The following is a 27,646-nucleotide window of genomic DNA, read 5'->3' as shown; positions in this document are numbered from 1 at the left end:
CAAGATGAAAATAGAAGAGATAAATGATTCTCACTCACCAAGATGAATGCCACAATATTGAAGATAGGAAAACTAGAAATTTTGTAAATTGTATTAAAAAAAAAAAAACTCCATAAAATAACATAAAGATGTCTTTAAATAGTATAAATAAAACCCTAAAGAGAAAAGACCTAAGCTACCCTTAAGTAAAGGATGAATTACAAAAATTATCTAATTTTTAGTAATTATCTCTCTCCTAAAATTTCAAATCTTAAAAACTTAAATAAAAGACAACCTAAAGTTATTAAACTACCCCCAAGCATCTTTATTATGACCATGGACCAATAAAACATAAAATTAAGCCCAAAAAATCCAAAATAGAGTCTAAAACAGAATATTAAATAAATCCTAAGTATTCTAACACTATGGTCACGCGTTGATAGTTCTAATTCAACCAACAAGTCCTCCTCGATCCAAATGCAACCTATATGCACTCTCCAATGTAAAGTCTTCAAAAGATCTTGCACATGGAATCTTCAAGTCCTTTTCGTAGCTATCACCAATCCACAAGGAAGCTTGTGATTTCCTTCTCCTATGATCATATTTAGAGGGTGATGATCTGATGTCCCCATCAACTCCCCTGACTAGGAAAATTTTGCCTTTGGTGAAACAAAACTATGGTATTGCCCCAAGAGATCCGGATCAATATTTTGTAACTCTGCTTATGTAATCCAAGTGCAATCTGAATCTAGCCTATTTTTCCACTTAACAAGAAATTTCTGATATCCTCCATGTCAGGTTGAAACCACTTAATCATCCAAGATATCATCTATTTCTTCTTGTTTTTGAGGTATAATAGGTGGAGGCAAATGTATGGAACTTTGTGATGGAAAATGCCATGGGTCATGGGTTGGGTCAGAAATATTGGGTGGTAGTGTTGATCCTTGAAATGGCACAAGATCTTCCACATTAAAGCTTGAACTAATTCCCATGTCCAATGAAAGCTCTATCACAAACGCATTAGTACCCACTCTTTTCAATATTTTAAAATGTCTAGCACTATGGGTTTGCAACTTCTTTACCACTCCTTGTGGGAATCGCTCAGGTCTAATACAAATCATCACATAGTCACCTACTAGAAATTCCTTAAACTGCGGCGTGAATCAACATGCATTTTATAATTTTCATTATTCAAGGTAATTCGCTTCCTAATCTCAGAATGCAATTCATGAATATGTTGTGCAAATGATTGTGCTGACTCAGATGACTCGTGTGAAATTGCCATAGGGATGAGATCAATAGGTGTCCTAGGCTTGTAACCATGAACTACTTCAAATGGACTCATACATGTGGTCTTATTGACAAAATATTATATGATGTGGTAAATTGCTCCAGGGATTAGATCAACTTCATGTTGAATGTCACGCATGGGAGGGAGTTCATTAGGCAATTGATCAGGGAAGATATCCTGGAAGTTCTGTAAAATGGGCAATACTTTTTGTGGTACTTCTAAGTTGGACTCTGGTGAGACTTCTTTGGTGACCAGAACATAAAACGTAGCCTCATCCTTTGTCTCCCTCTCAAATTCTGTGGGACTAACAATATGAAGGGTATTAGAATTATTCTTTTGTTTGCCCTTACTCACATTGTTTTCCCACTATAGTAGGTTTGGATTGGAGAGGATTAAACGTAATCCTTTTGCCTTAATAGGTGAATGAACATGAATTCGTCCAGCCGAATAGTGTTACATCTCTATCATATAACCAAGGCCTACCCAAAATGATGTGACCCACATCCATAGGCACAACATCACCCCACTGTGTCTTTGTAAGAACCAATTTCAATAGGAACCTGACACTGCTGGGAAATAGTAATAGATGATGCATCAACCCACACAACTCGATATGGCAGAGCCAAGTCTAGCCCATTGAGAAGGTTGTTGGATCCATTGCTGAAACCAAGGGCAGCCAATCACCTTCAGTCAGCCGAACCATCAAGAGATGAATCGACCTCAAAACAGTTGGATTCTTGTATGGCGAAGCCAGTGGAATCGCATCAAGATGAGAAGCGTGTGTCATTGATGGTGCAAGCTATTTTAAAAGTAACAGTTAAGGATGGACTCCCCTTGTTTACATTTGCAGTTGACAACAACGACATTCTTGCTTTTGGGAAGAATGATTGTAGCTTGGTTTATACATTCTACTCCTTTCAAAAAACTAAAAAGAAGAGTGGAGGATGGATAAACCAAGGAAGCAAAGGTAAAAAAATCGACTATATCCCTAAAATCGTCGGTGAAATGAAGGTTTCTAGCTCTCAGTGCAGCAACATCGGAAACGACTCCAAGGATCAATTTATGGTAAGAGAGTTTGTTTTGTTCAATGTTGAGCAAAAACAGGTAGGTGAAGAAATCAACAGCGAACTTGCGGCCATTGTTGTCAAGGTCCCAAAGGAGAGCACAGAAGAAAGTCGCTCTTGCAACTCAGCAGAACATCGGCAGAGTAGATCTTATGTAGAAAACCAAAGCCTTTCTAGCTTCATAGTCATACTTCCCGGTGCTGTTCATAGCTTGCCAGCTTCAGGAGTACCTTCATCTCTGATCAATAGATGGATAACGGGTGGATCATGTGATTGTGGAGGCTGGGATGTTGGTTGCAGTCTTAGAATTCTTGCTAATAAGGATCAATGCAGTAAGAATTCAAGTTCGCCTAAGGATTTTCACACAACAGATCAATTTGGACTTTTCATTCAGGTAATTGTTTTAGGGACCCCGACTAGTTGCACACCAACCTTTAAAAATTCTTTTTATTTTTATTTTTTTATAACCACTTTTTAAACAACTGATTGCATTTCAATACATAACCTTTTTGGGTTTAAAGCTTATTCATCTTTTTGTAGCTTTGTTTTTGTGATCCCTATTTGCGCTCTATTTTTCTCGTGATTAAGTTTTGCTAGTGTTCTCTTTGGAACCGAAGTATTTCTTGCAAAATGATTTTGAAACGTGCAACTTTGTAAACATGGTTTAGAAACAGCCAAGAATTTTTGCCAAAAAAACTACTCAGCCAGCAATAATTTCTATGGAAAAAAGAGTGCAACATTTTTTTAAATTATTTTTGGAGTATTATCATCCAAATGGGAATTTTTAAGTGATGGGGGTGCAATTAGTAATGGGTGGTGTGCAACTAATAGGTCCCTTGTTTTATACTCAAACCCAGCATTACCAATGTTTGTGCCACTCTTTTTCTGTGTGAACATTAGGCCAAGTATCTTCCCCTTTTTTTCTCTAAAATATATTTTTGACAGGAAGGAGCAACTCAAGAAAACAGAACTGTCCTCAGCATGTCGACTTTCGAGAAGGGAATCTACTCCATTGATTTCAATGAGTCAATCTCTTCGCTGCAAGCATTCTCCATCTGTACAGCAATCCTAGATAGTAGAAAACTTGCTGAGCTTTCTGAAGCGAGTAACCTGCTTGAAGATAAAATTTCAGCGGAAATCATGTTAACGGAAAATGATAGAATAAAGATTCCTACTCAAATAGATGGGGATGCACCTTGGACCTGTTTACCATTCCCACCTCTTTGTCCTGTTGGGAGGGTCTAGTTGCTTTGGATGAGGAATGCGGGAAGTACCTATTCGAATTAGAAAGCAACAAAGTGAAGATTTTTTTTTTTCATAGTCAAATGTTCGCATTATCAGTCGTTTGGAGTACATAGTATTTGTATCCTATACAAGTTTTCTCTTTTCAGAGAGTACAAGATGCCTTGCATATCAACGCTAGCTATGCCATTTTACTACTGTACACACCCTTAAATTTAAAGTTAGATGAAATCTCAAATCCAAATAATCACATCCATCTGGTTTGTTATTGGGTATTATCGATGTGTCATTCGGTTTTCCACAACCATGTTAAATGCTTTATTGATGTCTAGATGACGAAGAACAAAGAAATCATGCCAGACTCAAATGTTGGTTACACACATACTGCAAACGGTTTGGTTTATACAAAACATAACCTAGTATACAGAATCACTAAAATCCGAATGGATCTCTCTCTCTCAATATTATATGCTACTATATAGCCACATCAATCTACTTCACTGGTTGATATATGATGCATGGTGAATACTAATAAACCACTGGCCATCAATCCTCTCGAACACATTTGTGGCAAATTGTTTCCCCCAACTACTGCCTTTTGTCTTGACCATCTCAATGCATGTCACGTACCCAACATCACCTCTAACATGAACTTCAACATTTTTCAACTCGATCTCAAGTGGGAAATCATAGTCAGCCAACACAAATTCCCAGCTTCCAATAACAAGATCATAACCACATATTCCACACACACCAGGGTGCACACAACACACATTATCCCCTTTTGCCCAGATGGCTTGCATGTCTGCCAGATCTCCTTTCCTAAATGATTTGTAGAACCGAGCATTTGCGGCTAGAACCGAAGCTTTGCTGTCCTCATGGAGAAAGCGGAGACTATCCCTGAGTTTGGCTGCTCGCGCGTAGTTCTCTTCCTCAATGGCTCTCTGTAGGTCCCGCTCTAAGGCTTGCTCATCCAAGATAATATCTTCAGTACTTAAAGTTCCCTCAGAGTCTTCACTTTTTGCTTGGCATGGTCTCCATGACAGTAGGCGTGAATTTTGGTGATGGTGTACTGCACTGAATAAATACATAATTAAACCTTCTTAGGGTAATAATAGGAGAACCAAGATTTAAGATACAGTAAAACTAAAATATATGATAGTGGGTTAGGAAATGTGGATGGTGGTGCCACCATTACAGAAGTTTCTGTGACCATTGTAGACTGTACATGTGGCCACTCACTCTTAAATCCAGACAGGACAGTCGAAGGGCCACCATTTATGAATGAGGTCATTTGGTATATGATATATAGTATAGTTCATTTTTTATTCACAATCTGTTCCTTGCAGATAATCTTGTAGTTTCAGAAGAAAGACAATTGTGCCAATATATTCGTCTGCTAGTAACTAACCTAGCCTACAAAAAAATGGTAGTACAGATGTTTTCTTACAAGAGAGATTCTGTAACATCACTGTATGAACCCAAAAAATCACTCCTAGGGATTAGTAAAGTTACCAAATCAAAGCTGTTAGAATTTTGTATCTGTTATATACACGAACAGCTTGTGTGTGTTTGTGCAACAGCCCTAGGGTTTTAGTCAACTTGTGGTGGGCTACTTATGTAATGGGAGCCCACCTTATGTTATTTATGTAGGCCCCACATATTTTTTATTATTGGTTTTTAATAAATAAAGAAGAGAGGCCGAACCCCAGAGATTAAGTTGTGTTCAGCTCTCTCTCATCTTCTTCTCCTCTCTTTCTCCTCTTCTACTTGCTCTAGGTTTTTTTTGTTCTTTACTTGATATCAAAGCGGAGCTTTTTTTCCCTCTCAATTTTTTTTTTTAGGTTTTAAACTCTTATTTCTGCAGTTGAACTTTTATTTATGCAGTTTTGTGCTGAAAAGAACTTCGGTTCGTTGTGGTATTTCAAGATAAAATCCTAGATGTGTATCTAGGGCGTGGTTGTGTTCTTGTGGTTGGTTGTGACTGAGTTTTGGGGCTGTATGGTGCTGTTTTTTTTTTTTTTTTTGATAAATGTATGGTGCTGTTTTTCAAACGTTTTAGAAGATTTAACCGTGGTGGGTGGTGTCTAGGTCAGTTTTTTTTCTTCGCCGAAATTGGATTTTTGATTTAGCCAAAATTGATGGAGTTTTTGCACATCCTGCCTTTGTTACACCTCTCTTAGGTATCCTTTACACCCGTTGTTGTCTCCTTCGTGTGTTTGCTCTACTTTATGGTTGTTCTAATGGATGAATGTAACTCTTCAAGTGATAATTTGGCCAAACAAATTACTTCGGTAAGGTTGAAGGAAAATAACTACCATTCTTAGTCTCATTCTATAAAGGTGTTCATACAAGCCAAGAAAAAAATGAAGTACCTAATTGAAGATCCTCCTCCTGGGGATTTTTTTTTTTTTTTTTTTAGTAAGTATAAAATATATTGAACAAAAAAGATGAACAAAATACAAGAAGAGAAGGCCGAGGTAGCCCCTTAAAGAAAAGCAAAAACAAACGAAAAAATACCAAAACATAAAAGATTACACAAGGAATTCCATCTAAAAACAAAATCATCGAAAGTAGTTCCCGCAAACTCTATGTTCAGATTTGACCAAAGGTACAAAAAGCCCAAGATTTCCAAGAAAACACCATGATAGCTTCTCACCTTACTTTTGAACACCCTATTGTTTCTCTCGTTCCACAACCCCCAAGCAATAACCGAGGGAAGTATAGCCCTGAGAAGTCTTTTTCTGGAGGAAAAAGCATTATTAGCTCATTCTACTAACAACAAGAACTTCCGAGGTAAAACCTAGTTAATACGAAAAAGCCCAAGGAAAAAATGACCAAATATCATGAGAAAAAGAGCAGTGAACCAAATATCATGCCATTGGTCAGCCGATTCCCCATCCCTCAAACAAAGGGTATAGCAGTTGGAAGTGATCCATCCCCGAGCAATCAAATTGTCCATCGTAAGAACCCTCCCTAAGGAAGCCAATCAAACAAAAAATGAGATTTTAAAAGGAAATATCTTGGACCAAATGATGGACTCCAAGAAGGATTGCTCAACGAAAGGGATTAGCTACTTGTGGAAAGAGCGGACAGAGAATCTCAGATCCTTCGCCCTTGTCCATTCCCACCTATCTTAAACGCTTTCATTGAGATAAAAAGGATACAAGAGATTAATGAAAGATGTCACCTCTGTTAGCTCTCAATCATTAAATTCTCTCCTAAACCCCAACTCCCAAGTAGAAGTGGAGTCATTGCAAATCAAACATTGCTGGATCAAGCAATTCTTCTTAAGAGAACAATCGTACAATGATAGAAATTGAGTTGCTAGAGACGATGTGCCACACCAAATATCTTCCCAGAATTTGATTTTGTCCTTCGTGCCCGCTCTGAATCTAATCCCACTCATAAAGTCCTCGTTCACTTTGAAGATCCCCTTCCACACACTGTACCCATACGAGCCTTTAGCTTCACCGCTATACCAACCTAACCTCTTCACCCTGTATTTAACCATAATGACCCTCTTCTACAGACTATCCTTCTCCTCGCTGAACCTCCAAAGCCATTTCCCTAAAAGCGCTCTATTCACCCGTCTCAGACCCCTAATCCCCAACCTCCCATTCTTTTTGGACATGCAAATCAGCTTCCATCTTACCAAGTGGTACTTCCTCCTACCATTCTTATCATTCCACAAAAAATTTCTCATAAGTCTTTCCAATCTGATTTCTACGGACTTACGAAGCGAGAATAGGGATAGGAAGTAAATCGGAATACTTATCAAGGTGCTTTTGATCGAAGTTACTTTCCCTCATTTTGATAAATATTTGGTCTTTCACGTGCTCAACATTTTCTCCTATCTCTCAATCACACCTTCCCAAATTCTATTACTATTGTAGGGAGCTCCCAACGGTAAACCCAAATAAGATGTAGGTAAAGTATCATGCCCACAACCCAAAGTTGTGGCCATCAAATGAATACCATTCACATCTCCAACCCCAAAAAAATTTACTCTTCTGCAAGTTTATATGTAATCCTAAAATAGCCTCAAAACAACACAATAAGACACGCAACACTCTCACCTGATCCTTTGAATGGCCCATAAGCACTAATGTATCATCCGCAAATTGTAAGTGGGAAATCAGAAGACCGTCATTATTCACCCTAAATTGCAATAGTTTTCCTAAATCAACCACTCTTCTAAACAATCTACCCAAGGCCTTTGTTACTACAAGAAACAAGAACGGAGATATAAAGGTCCCCTTGCCTCAACCCTCTCAAACCCCTAAAGAAGCCAACCGGACTCCCGTTGACTAGAATCGAATAAAATACTGTTGTACACGTTTTATGATCCACTTCGCTCCAAAACCCATCCTCCTCATCATATATTTCAAGAAATCCCAACTCACATCATCATATGCCTTTTGTAAGTCTATTTTCCCAATCATCTCCCATTTCTTGTCCTTAATCCTTGAATCAAGACATTCATTGACCATCAACACTCCATCGAGAATTTGCATTCCCCTAATGGAAGCCCCTTGCTAAAACATTGATAAGATTAGGAAGAACCACTTTCAGTCTCAAAGTTAGTACCTTGGAGATAATCTTGTACATTGAACTCACCAAGTTAATAGGTCTGAAGTCTCCTAGCTTATCCGCCCCAACTTTCTTGGGGAGCAAGGCCACAAAGGTGTTGTTAAGACTGTAGTCAAGACAATTCTTTTCTTATAACTCTTTGATGACTTTTATAAAGTCATTCGAGACGATTTCCCAACAAAATTTGAAGAATTCCATTGTAAATCCATCCGGCCCCAGAGCCTTATCCCCACTCATCGAAAAAAGAATTGATCTAGCCTCTTCCTCACCAATTTGTCTTTCCAGCCACGCCCTATCCTCCTAATTTCATGACTTGAACTTTAAATTATCCAATCGAGGTCTTATGGATTCCTTTTCCTTGTAAAGATCTTCGTGATAGCCCACCACCCCTTCCCTAATTTCCTTTTCTCCAACCACCATGATGTCTTTGATGAACAGTTTAATAAGATGATTACTTCTTCTATGGAAGTTGACCACTTTGTGAAAAAATTTGGTGTTATTATCCCCTTCTTTCAACCATTTTATCCTCGATTTTTGCTTCCAACTTATCTCCTCTATAAACTCTAGTCTTTCACTTCTTTCTATCGTATTCAATTTCCCTTCTTCCTCCTTTTCATCCAAGGTTTCGATCTCTTTCAAGATCTTTTTTTTTCACATCAATTCTCCCCAAAACCTCTTTATTCCACGCTTTCAACCTATCTTTTAAGTATCTGAGCTTATTCTTAAACACACAACCTGGATTTCCTATGGAAGGGCACTCATTCCACCAATTCCAAACGAGATCTAAAAAGTTGGGGTGAACTAGCCACATGTTATCAAATCTAAACGATATAGGGTGTCTTCTAGGTTGCCCTGCCTCTAGAAAGATGGGGTGTGATCTGAAACTGGGCTAGGACGAAACGAACGAATCACATTTTGAAACTTATCATCCCACACATTGTCAACCAGAAACCTATCTATTCTGGACATCCTTACATTACTTTGGTTATTAGACCACGTGAATCGTCTACCCAGAAGAGGGAAGTCCATTAAGCAATGTCTACCAATAAACTCATTGAAATTTCTCATGCCCTTTGAGATATTCGAACCCTTATTCTTCTCGTGAGTGAATCTGATGACATTAAAGTCCCCTACTAGTACCCAAGGTTTCTCCCAGTAACTCGCTACATCTTCAAGCTCTTCCCAGAATTGCATTCTCTCCCTGTTAATAGTTGGCCCATAAATCCCTAAGAACACCTATTGAAAATCTTCGTTACTACACTTACATAAAATAGAAATAGAGAAGGCCCCCACTAACTTATATATAACTTGGATCCAATCTTTGTTCCACATCATAAGAATCCCACCAGTTGAACCTAAAGTATGGAGGGTTATCCAATTGATGTTATTCCCCCAAATTTCCTTAATGATCTTATCATTGCAGTTAGCTAATTTTGATTCTTAAAACGTAACAATGAGGGGATCTTTACTTCTAATAAAAACTTTCACTACAACCATTTTTTTCCTATCACCCAACCCTCTCACGTTCCAAGATAAAATTCTAAGCAACATTGGAAACCAAACAAAAATCCAACAACAAACCACAACCTACCTCTTCTCCACCTTAACCAATTCCTTATCAGCTCTTGGTCTGAGTAATCTCCTTGTCATCTTCAAGGGGACGATCACCACCAATTCATTATGCTCACCAACCCTATATCTACAAATTTCCTGATTATTCACGGAGTCTATGTACCCAAATTTCTCCTCAATTTCATACACTCTATTGTTGCGATTAAGTTGCTCCTCTAGAATAGTTTTCTCCCTCAAGTCCTCGACAACCACTCTCAAAATCAAGGAGGACTCTCTATCCACTGGCTCTGGGACTATACCAAAATCTTCTGCCAAGTTTAAGGCTTCGCTAGCTAACCATTCCACAGTTTCCAATTCTATCCTAACTACCTCTTCCTCACGCATTGCCATTGACGACTCATCCTTGTCTTTACCGACCCAATTTCCATCATTATACATCTCTATCCGATGAGCAACTTCCACCTCTACTAGTTTTTGAGTACAATGCAGTGATACCAGAGCTAACTGACTAATATCTTCCATGTTCTCCCTACTTCCCTCCTCTAAGAAAAGCTCATAGGATTGGAAGGAATCGATGGAGACTGCAGAAAATCGACATGTCCACATAAAAAAAAAGCCACGAGGAACAAACAGAGAGGCATCCCAAAAAAATTTCAAAGAAGCTAACACATAACCCTTATGGAAAACAAGGTAGGAATTTTCACGAGGATACAAGGAAAGGACTTGAGGAAGAGTGTATGGGCGAGTAAAGTCTCCCACCTTCAAAGCTCCTGGGTTAACAATCCCTCTATTATTACTGCTTGGAGGTCCCGCAACTTTCAATCTAGCAGGATGGTGCTAAAGGTCAGCTCAAAGTTTGTCTCAGATTCTAGTTACCACAATAAGATGGTGCTTGGACTGATCACCTTCACCTTCCTTATGTTTATCTACTTCTATTATCCTCACAACTGGTTTTATGCCCAATGATGGGCCTCCAGCCCAACTCGTTGTTGGTTGACCTTGTTCTTGAACTAAAATCCACGAATTGTTCCCACCCTTTGTGGGTCCCTAATCTTGGTTGTCAATATGAGCCCCCCCATCTACGGATGAGATGTTGCCACATGTTACGATCTGAACATAGTTATCGTTTTTGCTATGTTCCATCACTCCTCCCCGTTGCAAGAGCTTACGGTACCTCAAAATTCGTGCCACTTGTCCAAGTCTCCTAACCAGCTTTATACCCCTGCTACATGGCCTTTTCATGTCCACACCTTGCACTACATTGCCCCCACATGTACATATTTTAGACTATCCCTTCTCCGATTTACAATTTGGAAATATGACCACCTTGTTCTGTACAGTTGCCTCCATAGGCTTTGATTCCTCCAACCCTATCATGTTAAGTCCAGGTTTCTCCTTCTCCCTCTGAGCTTCCAAACCAGATCTGGTTCCATTAGAAGAGTTGTTCGATTAACAATCTTCTGATTTCTGAACTCCATATTCGTCCTTACTTTTAAAGTATCGACTGCACTAGTAATGAACAACTCCTCATCTTGTTTTGCTATGTCGATTTCTATCCCAACTCTGAATCTGTAACCTCCACAATACATGCACAAGCTCCTAAAGATCTTCCATATAGGGAATCCCACCTGCGACCTTGCGAAGGTAAAGTCCTCCCACCATCTGGTTTTGAAATCCATTTCTTTCAAACCTCCTAACTGATTACCAATCAGTTTGAAGGCATATTCATCCCAAAGGTGGAATGAAATCTCCCAAACTTTGATCCAAGTTCCAGATTTTTTCCAGCTTGAGTCAAGGCTATTGGCGTCTGCAAACCAGGACCTGATAGAGACGCACTTGTCTTTGATGACCACCTCGAGCAAATCTCTTATTGTTGAGGCTTCAAATCTATTCTCCAAGAAGAAAACTCTCTTATAACTACCCCAACTAATAAGCTTCCTATCAAAAGTCCCCTTCCATCTCAGAGCAAGGTTGCATATCCTCAAAAACTCTGCCCAATCGAACTCCTCTGCCCTATGAAGATTGGTGGAGTGAAAATTCATTGGTTATTACCTGTTTTTGGTTAAACATTGAACCGTCTATAGCTTCCAATGTCCAACTCCTTGATACTGCAAAGAAGATATGGAGCTTTCTTGCGGAGATGTACTCTCAAGAACGTAATGTGACTAGGGTGTTTGAGTTGTTTGAGCACATGTTTACTACCAAACAGGGTGATAAACCCTTGAATGAACATTATAGCAATAAAAGAGGTATGTGGGAAGAACTACTGCTTTATTAACCTTTAAACACTGATTTGGAAGTTCAGCGACGCCAACGAGAAGAGTTCCAAGTTGTATTGTTGGTGTCCAGTCTTAAATCAGAGTACAATGTCTTTAAGGATCAAATTATGGCTGGTAAACGGCTTCCTACTGCAACAAGTGCCTATCCTCTCCTTCAGAGAGCCTCTCTTACGTACTCAATTCCTTCTCTTAAAGAGTCATCTTCTTTAATCACTAGTAATGGTACTCGTGGAGTTCCTCGTAGTGGACGAAACCTAAACTCTATTAGAATACTTCAATTTGTTGCAGTAAGTTCTAACTGGCCACTTTATCAACTAGATAACAAAAATGCATTTCTTCATGGAGATTTACAGGAGGAACTGTATATGGATCAACCCCTAGGTTACGTAGTTGAAGGGAAAGAATATCTTGTGTGTAGGTTGAAAAAGACATATGGAATAAAAGTCTCCACATGTTTGGTTTGACAAATTTAGCTTTGTGGTGTTTCAGTATGGGTTTTCAGTGTTCCACCTTTGATAATTTTGTATTTATTGTGTATGTAGATGACATTATTGTCATTGGATGTGACTCTGTTGGTATTGCTCAATTGAAGGCTCATTTGGGTACTCAGTTTCATGTTATTTCCCTGGGATTGAGGTTACATGTTTCAAGGATGGACTCACTCTATGCCCAACGCTAGCATGTGTTGGACTTATTATCTGAGACGGGCATTATGGGATCTCGTCCAATTGATACTTCTATAGATCCTTCTATCAAGCTTGGTGCTATATAGAGGGAAGTTTCTGAGGACATTGGGTGGTACAGGCGATTGGTTGGCTAGCTCATATATCTCACAATTACACATCCTAACATTGCTTATGCTATGGGAGTGGTCAGTTAATTTACACATGCCCCTCGACAGCCTCATTGGGAAGCTATATGTCGTATCCTTCGCTATCTGAAGGGTGCTCGTGGAAAGAGTCTCTGGTACCCTCGAGATGCAGTCAATACTACAAATCGTGATACGCAACGAAGAGAAGAGAATTTTTAACCACAAGAGAACATCAATATTCCAATCCCAAATACAAAGCAAGATCGAGAGGCGGAGTCAAAAACGACTCACCAAGTAGTAGGACAGTCTGAAAACAAACGAAATGACAAGTTCATTAACTGCAACGAACTAGATAATATGTTGAAGAAACGAAATGACAAGTTCATTAACCGCAATGAACTAGATAATATGTTGAAGAAAAAAAAGGAACTGAATGTTCTGGTAGTACTTGGAAATGGAAAAGTTGGTTGAGCAACTTGCCCGGTTGGCAATCAAAAACCTAAAGGATTCTCCATTTGCAGCAACAATCATGGTCAAAGAGCTACCTCAAAAATATTTCATTCCCCAGTTCAACCTCGACAATAGATCTGTTGATCCAATGGAACATCAGCCGGTCTAAAAAACACACTACAATTCAAATTTTTGGTAATGCTACTAACATATATAAGATTAGTAGTGAGTTGAGGCACATACAATGTGTTAGTTAAGGATAAAGAATATGTAACAGGAAAATGACCTTGACCAACTATAGAAGACAAAGAACCATCAGCCAGGCAAATCTTGCGATGACCACAACAAATACTATAGGTTTTGAATAGGGAGGACGTACCAGTCATGTTATCGGAGGCACCAAAATCAATGATTGAAGGTAAGGAAGTGGTGGAAACATTGTGTGCAAATGCAAAAGTACCTGAGTGAGTGAAAGTAGAGATCGGCTGAGATGAAGTCTCCATCTGATTGAAGAATTTCCTGAACTTGTCAAGCTCAGCTTGTGATAGAGATACCGAATCCGATGAGGATATAGTAGCTAAAGGAGGTGTTGAATCAGTAGTCGACTGAGAAACTACATGAGCTGAAGATCGTTAAGACTGTTGATATTGCTAATTAGGACGACCATGAAATGCATAACAACGAGCCTTCACATAACCCAACTTTCCACAATGATCACACTTATGTCGTTGACGAGTAGGTAAAGATTCCCTGGGATGTTGTAGAAAAGGTAGGCGAGAAAACATAACAAAGTGGCCTCCTGAAGAATGAGGTAAGACAGTTGCGCGACGACTTTCATCAACTAAGACATAAAAATACGCAGTCTGTAGGGATGGAAAGTGATCCATACCCAATAAATGAACTCTCGCATACTCAAACTCCTCTCGTAGACCGGCTAGAAACTGAAAAACTTGATTCTTATCTAGAATCGACGCATATAATGTCTCATCAAGAGGGTCCTTCCAGACGTAGGACGAGGAATAGAAAGTTAACTCTTCCTACCGGGCACGTAGATGTGATATATAGGTAGTAACTAAAGAATCACCTTGCGAAAGACGAGAAATCTCACGTTCTAAGCTAAAGATCCGGACATTGTTTTAACGTTGTGAGTAAATGCTCTTTATGGAATCCCATATCTATTATGTTGTCAAGGAGAACATAAACCCAACAGCAATGTGTGGTTGCACAAATGTAACCAACCAATAACGGACCATAGAATCATTAGCAAACCAATAAAAGTAAGAAGGGTCGGTCTATACAGGTTGTTTGTCTGCTCCCGTGAGGTAACCAATCTTCATTTTTCCACCAATAAACATTTTAACCAATCGTGCCCAAAGAAGATAATTAGGGCCATGTAATTTCACGGTGGTAATTTGAATTCCTGGAAAGTCGGTTGTGAGAAGAAAGACTACTTGAGCCATTACTATTACTGGTGATCAAGGAAGAGGATGTCTCAGAGGCTATTAAAGTGTCTGCGTACTTTGGTTTGAAGAGAGTTCAAAGAGGACGAGGGAACAACTCTCAATGAGAAAAAGATTGCAACCCCCAAATACTATCATAACCGTCAACCAGCACCCTTGCTATGAATACAGGCTCCAAACAGCCCTTGTGTGGTGAATACAGTCTTCAAACAGCCCCTATGTTGTTGCAGCCTTCAAGCAAACCTGTGTTGGGATCGCAAACAGCCCTTGTGCTGTGAAACCAGGCTTCAAACAGCCTCTATGCTGATCGCAGCTTTCAAAATACCACCCCTGTGGTCATCGCAGTCTCTAAATACCACACCAGTGGTAGTCGCAGATAGTCGTAGATACCAAACAGCAACCCTATGATGGTCGCAACCTCTAAATACCACCCTCGTGGTGATCGCAGTCGCTAAATACCACACCTGTGGTAGTCGCAGGTACCAAACAAGAGTCCTACTGTGGTTGTAGAATCCATACAATGCAAACAACCGGTCGTGGGTTTCAAAACGATGCAAATAGCAGCTCGGGGGTTCCAAAAACAATGCAAACAGCAGGTCGTGGGTTCCAAACGATGCAAATTGTTTGCGTTACTGTGATCGTGGGTTCCAAACAATGCACCTGCTATAGTCGCAGGTTCCAAAACAGCAGCCCTGCTACGAGTTTCTGTGGCAAACGACCTAAAACTTGTTGCCGTAAGCCTCTAGAGCCATCGGTTGGTCTAAGAACAACAACCCTATTGTTGTCATAAAGCTTCAATGAGGTTTAATAACCTTATCGCATGTTATGAGTAGGGATGGAGTAAAACATCCCCCGTAGGGGTGATGATTTAAATTAGACCGAGAGGTTGTGAGGTGGATTTAAGAGAGGGGTTGTGCGATGGGGTTGTAGCAAGAAGAAAGGAGAGGATATGGAGGTAGGCTTTGATTCCAAAAAGTCTTTCATTACTAAGCCATAATTAGGCTTTAAGGTGACTACATGGTCTAATAAGTGAAAAAACTAAAAAGGACAAGAAATCTGTAAAACTAATAAAATAAGAATTATTCAATAGAAAAGATGCTTTCCTATGTCAAGTATTTCTCTCCAACTTGCACAAAGCAACTTTGACATGGTTTCATGGACTTGTTCCTAGGTTGATCGACAATTTCTTTGGTCTTTGCATAAGCTTCGAGGCACAATTCATGGGAAACTAGCGACAACAAAAGGGAACAGATTCTTTATTTAACCTCAAGAAGAAAATCGGAGAGATCATAAGAGAATACACTCACTAATTCAAGACGGAGGTTCTTCAGATAGATAACTACGATGATCGTACAACAATTATCACTTATCAAAAAGGGCTTCCCAACAATCTGAAATTATACAATTCTTTAGTAAAGAGCAATCCAGAGAACATGGGGGATCTCTTGCTAAAGGCGGAGAAGTATGCGAAACTGGTAGAAAACAAGTCAAATGCTACTCCAACGACTGCATCCATCCTTTAGACAGTAGAGAAGATATATCAGGAGAAACAAAAACGGCTAGTCAAGCCAGAAGTGAGGGAAGAACAGAAAGAAAGAAAGAAGCTAAGACCTGAAGGTGCTCAAAATTATACTCCTCGCAATTATTCGTTGGATATCATCCTTCAACGAATTTAGAACGAGCCATTCATTAGATGGACGAGACCAATGTTTTCAAATCCTTCTATGAGGGATGTTATGAAAAGGTGCACCTTCCACAAAGATCATGGGCACCAGACAAAACACATGCCAATCAGCAACGACAACTCCTTCTTCCTCCACCCCCAACAAGTCCAGGGCAACAAAATCAAAGGGCAAATGTTAGCAACATAATTCATGGAGAGCTAACTCTAACAAACTGAGAAGTCTCGATGGACCCAACCTTTAACAAAATATGGATAGTCAATTGTCCATCCATTTTTTAATCAAGAATTGGAAGGAATACACGAACTGCATAAAGATGCCTTGGTCCTAACACCTTAATAACAAAAATTGATGATTTTTTTAAGAAAAAAAATGTGTTTAAAACGCAACTTGCATCCCTGACGATTAAAAAGATAAAAAGATGCAACTTTTTCATTTGTAACCAAAGTCATCATTTTTTCAAACTTTTCCCCGTTTTTTCATATGAACAAAAATTTAAACATTTTCTCATTTTTTAATGTGGGATTTGATACATAATAGAATTTGGTAATTCGTAAATGTAAAAATATAGGATTTGATGATAATAACGTGATTTATGAATTTTCATTAGATATATATTTTTTCATAACTTTTAATATTTTTTTTATCTTTTATTTTCATCATTTTTTCTTTTCGTTTTTTTTCCCGTTTTTAACATTTTTTTGAAGTTTTTCCTTGTTGTTTTAAACTCGTATTCTAACTTTGTGACTGTGCCTAACACTACTAATCAATAATCACGATGTCTATCGGATCCTGGCGAACTCAATCGATATCCTTTTCATCGAAGCATTCAAGAAAATGAACATCGATGAAAGCACAATGGAGCCACAAAATCCTCTTCTAAACGCTAGGAGATATCACTTTACTGTTTTCAACCGAACCAATGACGGTGATGACAAGGTTCGTTGTAGTGGATGCTCCTTCTCCCTACAACGTAATCTTAGGGCGAACATGAATGCACAAGATGAGGGCGGTTCCCTCAATTTATCATCAACTTGTACGATTTCCAACGCTAGATAGTCTAGTGAATCAGAAGAGGTCAAGAAACTACAAGGCAATTATATGCCCTCATTCAAGAAAAAGGAGCCAGAGCACAACTCCCACGGGAGAACCCATTCTTTCAAGTTAATAGCAATCACAGTCAGACTCCCCTACCACAAAAGCCCGAGCTGACAAGTGGGAAAAGTCACCAGCGATCGAACAAATAGAGAACGTAGATATCGGATACAGAAAGAAGCTAAGGGAAACTTCCATTGGCTCCATGCTATCAAAGTAGGTGAAGGAGCTGACCAGCTTCTTGAAAAGAAATAAAGAAGTGTTCACATGGTCATTCGAGGATATGCCAGGCATATAACCAAAGATCATCTGTCATCAATTGAATGTGGATCCCAGTTATCCACCTGTCCAGTAGAAGAGGTGGTCACTCGCACCAAAGCGCAAAGACATCGTCTATGAAAATAAAGAAAAGCTACTGCGCAAAGTTCATCAGAGAAGTCCAATACCAAAGTTGGCCAATATCATTCCAGTATCGAAGAAAATGACAAAAGTAGGCTATGCATAGACTTTGCAAGTCTAAATAAAACAAGTCCAAAAGATTGTTTTCCTCTACCATGAATCGATTAGATGTTGGATGCAACATCAGGACATGATCTATTGTCCTTCATCAATGTTTACTCATGGTACAACCAAATCATGATGCACCCAAGTGATCAAGAGAAAACTTCTTTCATTACAGATAGAGGAACATTTTGTTTCAGTCATGCCCTTTAGACTCAAAAATGCATGAGCAACTTATCAATGGTTAGTCACTCAAATGATCAAGGAGTAGATAAGAAAGACCATCGAAGTGTATATTGACGATGCTCACATCAAAAGTGCCAAGCGTCATAACCATATCTAAAATCTTGAAGAAATCTTCGAAATACTGAAGAAATATCAAGTGAAGTTAAATCCTGCCAAATGTGTTTTGCAAGTTCATCAAGCAAGTTCCTCGAATATCTAGTGACAAAGAGAGGAATAGAGGTGACCCCAAATTAGATAAGGCATTAATCAACATGCCTTCCCCCAAAAGTAAGAAAAGAAGTCAACGACGTTCAAGGCAAATCGCGACCCTAAATCACTTCATTGCAAGAACCTTAGGTAAATGCCAACCCCTCTTTCAATTACTTTGAAAAAATAAACATATGAATTGGGGGAAAGAATGTGAGAAACCTTTAAAAAGTCGAAACAGTACCTCTAGCAACCACCAATTCTTTCTAAGCCACAATTTAGGGAGAAGTTGTATTTATATTTATATTTAGCAACTTCAACAAAGGAGGTCAGTTATGTCCTAGTCAAGATTGAGGAAAGAACAAAAAAGCCAGTATACTTCACTAGAAAAACTCTTCTCGACACGGAAACCAGAAATACAAAAATGGAGGTAGCACTGGCACTGGTTTTTACGATTAGAAAACAAAGGTCATACTTTCAAGCACACTCAATCGAGGTCATAACGGAATACCTACTTCAAGTCGTTCTCAGCAAATCAACCTCTCAGGTCAATGGTGAAATGGGTCATCGAACTTAGAGAATTTAAGGTAACCTTTGTTCTAAGGACCTCAATGAAGGGGCAGGCGATAGTGGAATTTCCTGTGGACTTCCTCGCGAAATGTCCAATCATTATTGAAGAAGCAATAGCAAAGTTGCCTCAAACTGAAAAAACAGAAATTGTAGAACCTTGGAACACCAAGGCATGATGGAAATTGCTACTAGATGGAGCTTTTAACGATAAAGGCTCGAGGGCAAGAATTGTTCAGATCACACCAGAAGGACTCATACTAGAGAAAGTCATTTGTTTTGGGTTCAAAGCTTAAAACAATGAAGTAGGATACCAAGCCATCATTTTGAGGCTCGAAATGGCCTCTCACATCAGCATCACAAAAATAACAGTTTATAACGACTCATAGCTAGTCATGAAACATATCAACGGAGTCTATGAAATCGAAGATGAGCGGATGACGGCTTAACTTGACTAAGTCAACTCGAGAACTGAGTAGCCACTGAATTGAGACGGTTACACATTTAAGGCCACTTCTCATATAAGTTACAAGTGTAAATGCCCATGGGCCTAACTCATCTTCACAAAACCAGTTTGTAAGGTGAGGATTGCCCCAAGTTTATACATAGCCCAAGGTTAGGATACCCACGCAATGTGGGACTATCGCTCACACTCCCCCACGCGTGTAACGTGTCTCCTACATCCCTGTGGTTACTCGCTCTGATACCATGTAGACAAAGTTATGATACCTAGGCGATGTGGGACTATCGTTCTAACACCCTCTCACATGAGACACCATGTGTAGAGCTAGAAAAACACTTCTACACATCCAGAAATAGACGGGCCCAACTCTGATACCATGTAAAAGCCCATGGGCCTAACTCATTCTCACAAAACTGACTAGTAAGGTGAGGATTGCCCAAAGTTTATACATAGCCCAAGGTTATGACACCCACACGATGTGGGGATATCACTCACTCCCCCACGCGTGTAACATGTCTCCTACATGCCTGTGGTTACCCACTTTGATACCATGTTAACCAACCAACTACTCCTAAAGACCAATCTGTTGGAGAAGGAGAGAACTATGAATATAAGGTCACAGGATTTAACTAAGTATGACTCATCCGAGAGTGGAGGAAAATATACACCCAACACATCATTGCCATTAATACATCATGGGCATTAATTTCCATAAATGCAAGACAACGTAGGAGAGTAGTTACAACTAGGTTTATTACCTCCTTCAATGAGTCCAATTTATAAATAGGAAGACTTCTCTCACTCAAGCCACAAGACACAAACCACACAAAAATATTTGTCTTTCATTATCTTCATTTTGCTCTACAATTTTTACCAAGGTCTAACTTGATCGTCGAAAACTCCTAAACCAGCACCACACCAATGTCTTTTCAGGTTAAGGCAACCAAGAATTACGATTGAAAACTTAGAAGCATCATCGGAGAAGACGACTGAAACTTAGAAGCTTCATTGGAGAAAAAGACCAGAGTTGAATATTTATTTGTATTTGTTGTAACATGAATCTCGAGGAGTAGGAGACAAAAAATCCCCCAGAAACACCAAAGACGCAGTCATATGATCCAAACCAACTTGAAGGACTTAGATACTATTTCCCTCTCAATGTCTACACTCTCACATTCCAACACAAGATACTAACATTCGTTTTCTTATTACTCTGATTATAAGATCCTCGAATTTTTTAAAGACTAGTGTTTACCCATGATCATCGACATCTGCATCCTTTTTGGGGTTAAAAAGGTAATAAAGTTGAAGGGTATTATTGGAAAAAAGGTAGTAGAGGAAAGACGATATAGTTAGAAAGGTATTCTTGAACAGGAAGGTAGAAAAGGAAAGACGATAAAGTTAACAATTTTCTCTAGATTTGTAGTGAAATTAAATCTCAACCGTTCATTATGCCAGCGGATTAAGGGAGTGGGGTCCACCATTGTGTTTCATTATATAAAGATTAACTAGCTATTGTCAGCAACTAGAATTCAAAGTTTCAGTGTATTCTCAAGAAGACAACTAGTAATACTTGGATTGTAGAACATGTAGAATACTAGCATCAAGGCAGGAGAATGGGAACAAAGTTATGCTCTTTTACAATCCACATAACTTGTGCAGCATCCCAACCTAATGAGTGTCTACTGTGCAAAGGGTGAACAGTCTTTATTCGAATAATGTTTCGTTAAAGTGTCAAGTGTTTCCATTGGAATTTGTTCAGAGCCAAACACAGTAATCAATGAGTAATTTAGCTGATTGCCATTAGGTTGGAAGAAAGACCTGAAGAGGGAAATAAAGGGATAAAATAAAACATGATAGGCGCTATCATGATCTTGATAAAAGCAAAATTATACCCTGGACATTTGGTCGAGAGAGAATAACAAGGTTGCTGCTGAAATTGAAGGAATCAGGAGCGAAATGAAAGATTGATGGGGTTTAGAGGTTGAAGAAGTTAAAGTTCCAGCTGGGGAAGAATGTGGGTTATCTGGGAAGGGGGCTAGTATGGTAAACCAGAATTTATTATGTAAAAAGGGGCTGGGAAGGGAAGATCAGAAGGAAAGAAGCAGCGTTTCAGAATGTAGAGATGGATTGTCAGAACCTTATTGTTTTACGCACCAACAGGGGGTGTTTGGCGATCAGAGGATAGTTCCTACAGGTATCTTCGAGCAAGATGTAACTGCAGAGGAGGTGGAGTATGAAGCCGGGCAGGTTAGATGCGAGTCACAACTAGGTAGTGAAAAAGGACAAGGATGCAATACAGAGGTTATTGAAGTTGGGGCGAATTCTAGAAGTAATCTGAACTCTCAAGCCGAGACTCAGATGCTCAATAGAAAGGGGGTGAGATACAAGCAGCAAAGAGACTAGATGTAGTTAGGCAGAAGAAATGTAATGGGGAGGAGTCCAAGCACCATCTTGTTGTGATAACAAGAGTTTGGGAAAGACTTTGAATTGATCTTCGGTACTACCCTGGTAGATCTAAAGTTGTTGAACCTCCAAGCAAAAGCATCAGAGTGAAGTTTAGCCCAGGAGTACTAACAGTAAGAGATATTTTTGGTCCACCCACTACCCCTCGGGTACTCTCTTCCTATACTGGTGAGAATTCCCGTATTACTATCCATTTTGTTTCTAAGTTGGTATATTTGCTATCTTCCCTGGATGCCGTTGTGTTTGTTCCTCGTAGTATTTTCTTCCTGAACAGGTATCACTGTCTCACAGCATCCATCAATTCACGTCATTCCTTTGAGCTTGTCGGAGAGAGGAAGGGAAGAAAGGAGGACAGGGAAGATGTCAGTCAGTTAGCTCTTGATTCATTAATGTCCACTCAGAAACCAGGGGAGGTGGCAGTTGATTATCGGACAGGGGTGTATAATGAGGGAAATTGGGTCGTTGAAGATATGGGTGAGCCGATTACAGAATCACGAGAAGAAGGGATGGTTAGGACCGAAATGGAAACGGTGGAGTGGTTAGCCAAAAAAGCTCTTAATATGGCAAAGATTTTGGTTTAATTCCGGAGAAAGGGGATAGCGAGTTCTTACTGATTTTGAGAGTGGCAGTTGGGGACTCGAGAGATAGAACTATTCTGAAGGAGGAGTTTAATCGGATTAACAAAAGGTAAGGAATTGAGGAAGAGAAGGAGCACTTAGATTTCGAAAATAGTCAAGAAATCCGTAGTTATAGGGATGGTGCGAATAATGAGTTGGTGGTGTTCGCCCCTTTGGAGATGACTAGAAGTCTCCTCAAACAACGAGCGGATAAGGAGTTGGTAAGGTTGGAGAAGAGGTAGAATGCTCTTTGGCTGTTTTGGGTAATTGTGTAGTTTCCAATGTCGCTTAAAGTTTTAACCTGGAATATAAGAGGGTTGGGAGATAGGAGTAAAAGGGCAGTAGTGAAAACTCTCATCAGGAGTAAAAACCCCCTTACTGTTACGCTCCAAGAGTCAAAGCTAACCAACTGTGACGATAAGATCATTAAGGAAGTTTGGGGTAGTAACATAGATTGGATAGCCCTCCCTGCGATAGGTTCAGCAGGAGGGATTCTGATGACGTGGAACAAAGACTGGAATCAAGTGACAAATAAATTAGTCTAGGCTTTTTCTATTTCTATTATGTGTAAATGTAGAGACGAGGATTTTCAATGGGTTTTTCCGGGATTTATGGCCCAACCATCAGTAGGGAGAAAATGCAATTTTGGGAAGAGCTTGAAAATGTAGCAGGTTACTGGGATAAACCTTGGGTAGTGGGTAGGGGCTTCAATGTTATTAGGTTTACCCATGAGAAGAATATGGGTACGAGTATATCTAAGAGTATGAGAGACTTCAATGATTTTTTATGGATTTCCCTCTTTTGGGCAGAAGATTCACGTGATCCAACAACCAAGGTAACATTAGGATGTCTAGGTTAGACAGGTTTCTAGTTGATAATGAATGGGAAGATAAGTTTCAAAATATTTTTCAATCGGCTAGCCCTAGCCCAATCTCAAATCATACCCCTATTTTACTAGAAGCAGGTAACACTAGAAAACACCCCCTCCCGTTCAAATTCGAAAACATGTGGTTAGTTCAACAAAGTTTTTTAGATCTCATCAGGAATTGGTGGAATGAGTGTCCTGCAAGTGGAACTCTAGGTTGGGTGTTTAAGAACAAGCTTAGGTTCTTGAAAGAGAAGCTGAAAGTTTGGAATAAAGAGATGCTGGAGAGAATAGATGTGAAAAAGAAGGAGATTACATTACAAATTGAAATCTTGGACAAAAAAGAGGAAGAGGATGGGGATGATAGAGGTAAAAGAGTGGAGTTGAAACTGGAATTCCAAAGAACCGCACTAAAGGAGGAAATAAGTTGGAAACAAAAATCAAGGGTAAAATGGTTGAAAGAAGGGGATAATAACACAAAATTCTTTCATAAAATTGTCAACTTCGATAGAAGAAGTAATCAACTTGACAAACTCTCCATCAACGGTAACATGGTGGTAGGAGAAGAGGAGATTAGAGAGAGTGTAGTGTGCTACTACAAAAAGTTGTACAAGGAGAAGGAACCATTAAGACCTCGTCCGGATAATATGGAATTCATATCATTAAACCAGGACGATAAGAAGTGGTTGGAAAAACAAATAGGCGAGGAGAGGTTAGATCGATTCTTTTTTCAATAAGTGGGAATAAGGCGCCGGGACCGGACGGATTTACCATGGAATTCTTCAAACATTGTTGGAAAATTGTTTCGTCGGATTTCATAAAAGTTATCAAAGAGTTGCAAGATAAGAATTGTCTGGATTATAGCCTTAATAGCACTTTTGTGGCATTGATTCCTAAAAAAGCTAGGGCGGACCAACTAGGTGATTCCAGACCCATTAGCTTGGTTAGTTCGGTGTACAAAGTTATAGTCAAAGTTCTAGCTTCGCGTCTGAAAGTAGTTCTCCCTAAGCTCGAGCAAGGGGCCTTCATTAGGGGTAGACAAATTTTGAATGGAGTTATGATAGCCAATGAGTGTCTTGATTCAAGGATCAAGGACAAGAAAAAGAAGATGATTGGAAAATTTGATTTACAAAAGACTTACGATCATGTAAGTTGGGACTTCTTAGAATACATGATGGGGAGTGTCTTATTTGATTCTTGTTAACGGGAGTCCAGCTGACTTTTTTAAGGGTTCGAGAGGTTTGAAGCAAGGGGACCCGTTATCACCATTCTTATTCCTTATAGTTGCAAAAGCTCTAAGTAGATTGTTTAGTAGAGCAATTGAGTTTGGCAAGCTCTCGGGGTTTAGGGTGAACAGGGGCCCTTCGATTTCTCATCTACAATTTGCAAACGATACTTTGATTTTCCTAGAACATTTGAGGGATCAAGTGAGGGTGTTGCGGGTTTTACTGTGTTGCTTTGAGGCTATTTCTGGTCTCCATATCAATTTGCAAAAGAGTAAGCTGTTTGGGGTAGAGAATGTGAACGATATTCATTTGATAGCCGCAGTTTTGGGATGTGGGCATGATATTCTTCGCATGTCTTACCTGGGCTTACCGTTGAGAGCACCCTAGAAGATTAGTAAAATTTGGGAAGAAAAGCTTGAGAGATTGAAGAAAAGCTCGAGCACGTGGAAGGCCAATTATCTATCTAAAGGAGGAAAAGTAACCTTGATAAAAAGCACATTGACAAGTATCCCGGTTTACTTTCTATCATTGTTCACAATCCCTAGGACCGTTGAAATCAAATTGAAAAGGCTTAGGAGAAACTTTTTGTGAAATGACAGGAATGGTGGGCGAAAATATCATATGGTCAGATGAAAGGTTATTTGTAAGCCTAAGAAGAATGGGGGGACGGGGATTAGGGGTCTTAGATTAGTTAATAGAGCGTTTTTAGGGAAATGACTTTGGAGGTTCGGTGAGGAGAAGTGTAGGTTGTGAAGGAGGGTCATTATAGCGAAGTATGGGGAAAAACAGTTAAGATGGCATAGCGGAGAGGCTAGAGGCACGTATGGATGTAGTGTTTGGAAGGGTATCCTTAATGTGAGTGAGGAATTCGAGAGAGGGATTCGATTCAAAGCGGGGAAGGGTGACAAGATTAGATTCTAGGAGGATATTTGGTGCAGCACCCCATCTTTAGCAGTCCAATTTTCGTCTTTGTACGTCTATTCTCTGAAAAAGAACTGTTCAATCCAACAGTGTCTGATTCGCAACGATTCCAACTCTACTTGGGATTTGGGGTTCAAAAGAAACTTTAATGATTGGGAGCTAACAGAAGTGACATCTTTCCTGGATCTCCTGCATTTGATTCATCTCAATGGAAGCGAAGAGGATAGACGGGAATGGATAAGGGCCAAGGACTTAAGATTCTCTGTTAAGTCTTTTTTCAAGTGGTTAACCCCTTTTGTCAATCAATCCCCCTTGGAGTTCATCATTTGGTCTAAGTATATTCCTTCCAAAGTTTCATTTTTTATTTGGTTGGCCTCCATTGGGAGGATTCTTACAATGGTTGGATCGTACCCAATTATTGTCCCCTTTGCATGAAGGATGGAGAATCTGTTGACCATATTTTAATTCATTGCTCTATGCACATATTATTTGGTCAAAATTCCTTAGTCTATTCCATATTGTTTGGGTCTTCCCTCGTAAGTTCTCTGCACTATTGGTAGAGTGGACCAGTAACGATCTCAATTCCAGAAAAAGATTCCTTTGGGCTTTACTTCCTTCGGCTATTACTTGGGAGGTGTGGAACGAGAGGAATAACAGAGTATTCAACAGTAAGATGAGAAGTTCTCACAACGGGTTCTTGGAGATCATGGGATTGTTGTACCTTTGGTCTAAACAAAACTTAGAGTTTGTAGGGATTACTTTTGAAGACTTTATTTTTAGATGGAACTCCTATTGTAATTGTTAATGTTTTAGCTTTTCTTTACTTTGTAAATCTTTGAGAGATCTCCCCTTGCTTTCTTCAAAATATTACACTTACCAAAAAAAAAAAAAATTCAGTACCTTGATTTATACACATGCAAGAAAATATGAATTAGATTACTTACAATATGGTGATGATCATGATCTCAGTGTGATCATGCAAAGAAGTGCACTAAAGATATACCAAAGAAATTCAAACAGAGAGAGGAAAATGGAAAGAATACTTGGGCTTAGCCTTGTAGCTCAGTTGGTTTGACACATTGCAAAACAACTTTGAGGTCAAGGGTTCAAGTCCAACTTACCCATAAAAAAAAATGGAAAGAAAACTTACTAAGTCCTCCAGTTTTAGCCGCAAATTGACCAGATAGTGCCCTGGGAAGTATAGGAACCCTTCTTGTCACCCAAGAGAAATTGCACATACCGATGAGATCTAACGGATCGGATGAATTTCCCTAAAAATTGATATTGTTTAAATACCTAAACTCGGACAAATAAAGTATAAAATAGATGAAAAAACTGTCACAAAATTAGGCTAATTTTTTCGAAATTTTGGAAAAAAAAATAACACAAATAAGGGCCCAAGTGATTAAATTCGCAAATCGAAAAATCAATCATTAACTTATTGATTAATCCACATCATATAGAACATGAAAGAAACTTACATTATTGGATCGATGAAACGTGGGGATTTGCATGAATCTACAAGAGAAACGAGGTCTCAGTGAGATTGCAGAGACATTTGGAGCCGCCATTGTTCGCAAATTTCAAAGAAGCGATTTGCGAAACATGAACTACAACAAAGGTGAAGGAGAAAATCAAAATTTTGAACAAAAAACTAAAACCATCACAATAATTCGAATTAGGGCTTAGGGCACTCACCCATGGTTTTTAAACTCGGTATTTGGTCTCGTCTCGTTCACCTCCGATACCGGGTTGACTCGGACGATACGTCTAGTCGAGTCGAGTCATCTCATTCAACATTGAAACCATGGTTTTTAACCATTTAAAAAATCTAAAAAATTCAAAAAAAATTCAGAATTAATTCCTATTAAAAAATGAACCCCCAAAAAAATACAAAATTAAAAAAAAATTCATAATATACCTATCAAAATAAATAAATTAAATATTTACATTATTTTGTTGTTTCATTTTCATTGCACAAATGCACTAAATTTGTTTTCCAAGTACAATATTTAAAGTGCATCAAACTTATCATCAAAAATATCAATTAAAACACTAATTTTAATTCGA

The 27,646-nt window shown here is 39.1% G+C and overlaps 2 protein-coding genes across 4 annotated transcripts; one reads left to right on the top strand and one right to left on the bottom strand.

Annotated features, from left to right (window-relative positions):
• Positions 1–1,834: 1,834 nt before the first annotated feature.
• LOC147380433 (uncharacterized) lies at positions 1,835–3,596 on the top strand (the record flags this gene model as incomplete). Its single annotated transcript, XM_086431697.1, has 2 exons — positions 1,835–2,809; positions 3,280–3,596. Coding segments are annotated over 2 exons (1,275 nt in total), but the record flags the coding sequence as incomplete, so codon positions are not given.
• Positions 3,597–3,809: 213 nt separating this feature from the next.
• On the bottom strand, positions 3,810–27,245 carry LOC147380432 (uncharacterized). Of its 3 annotated transcripts, none has more exons than XM_086431698.1 (4): positions 27,058–27,245; positions 26,727–26,847; positions 6,236–6,320; positions 3,810–4,653 (listed from the first exon to the last, which is right to left on the bottom strand). In XM_086431698.1, exons 1-4 carry the CDS (start codon positions 27,145–27,147, stop codon positions 4,074–4,076), a joined length of 876 nt encoding a protein of 291 aa, XP_086287824.1. In that variant the 5' UTR covers positions 27,148–27,245; the 3' UTR covers positions 3,810–4,073. The 3 variants fall into 3 exon arrangements, with proteins under 3 accessions (XP_086287824.1, XP_086287826.1, XP_086287825.1); XM_086431700.1 differs by having other exon boundaries at positions 26,727–26,872; positions 27,058–27,201; XM_086431699.1 differs by lacking the exon at positions 6,236–6,320 and having other exon boundaries at positions 3,810–4,648.
• Positions 27,246–27,646: the final 401 nt, after the last annotated feature.

The sequence above is a fragment of the Akebia trifoliata genome, unplaced genomic scaffold (assembly GCF_017979445.1).
Source record: "Akebia trifoliata isolate Shusen 1 unplaced genomic scaffold, ASM1797944v1 Contig01401_ERROPOS500000, whole genome shotgun sequence".
NCBI classification, from domain to species: domain Eukaryota; kingdom Viridiplantae; phylum Streptophyta; class Magnoliopsida; order Ranunculales; family Lardizabalaceae; genus Akebia; species Akebia trifoliata.
Note: the sequence above shows the minus strand (reverse complement) of the source record. Positions and strands in the feature narration are given on the sequence as shown.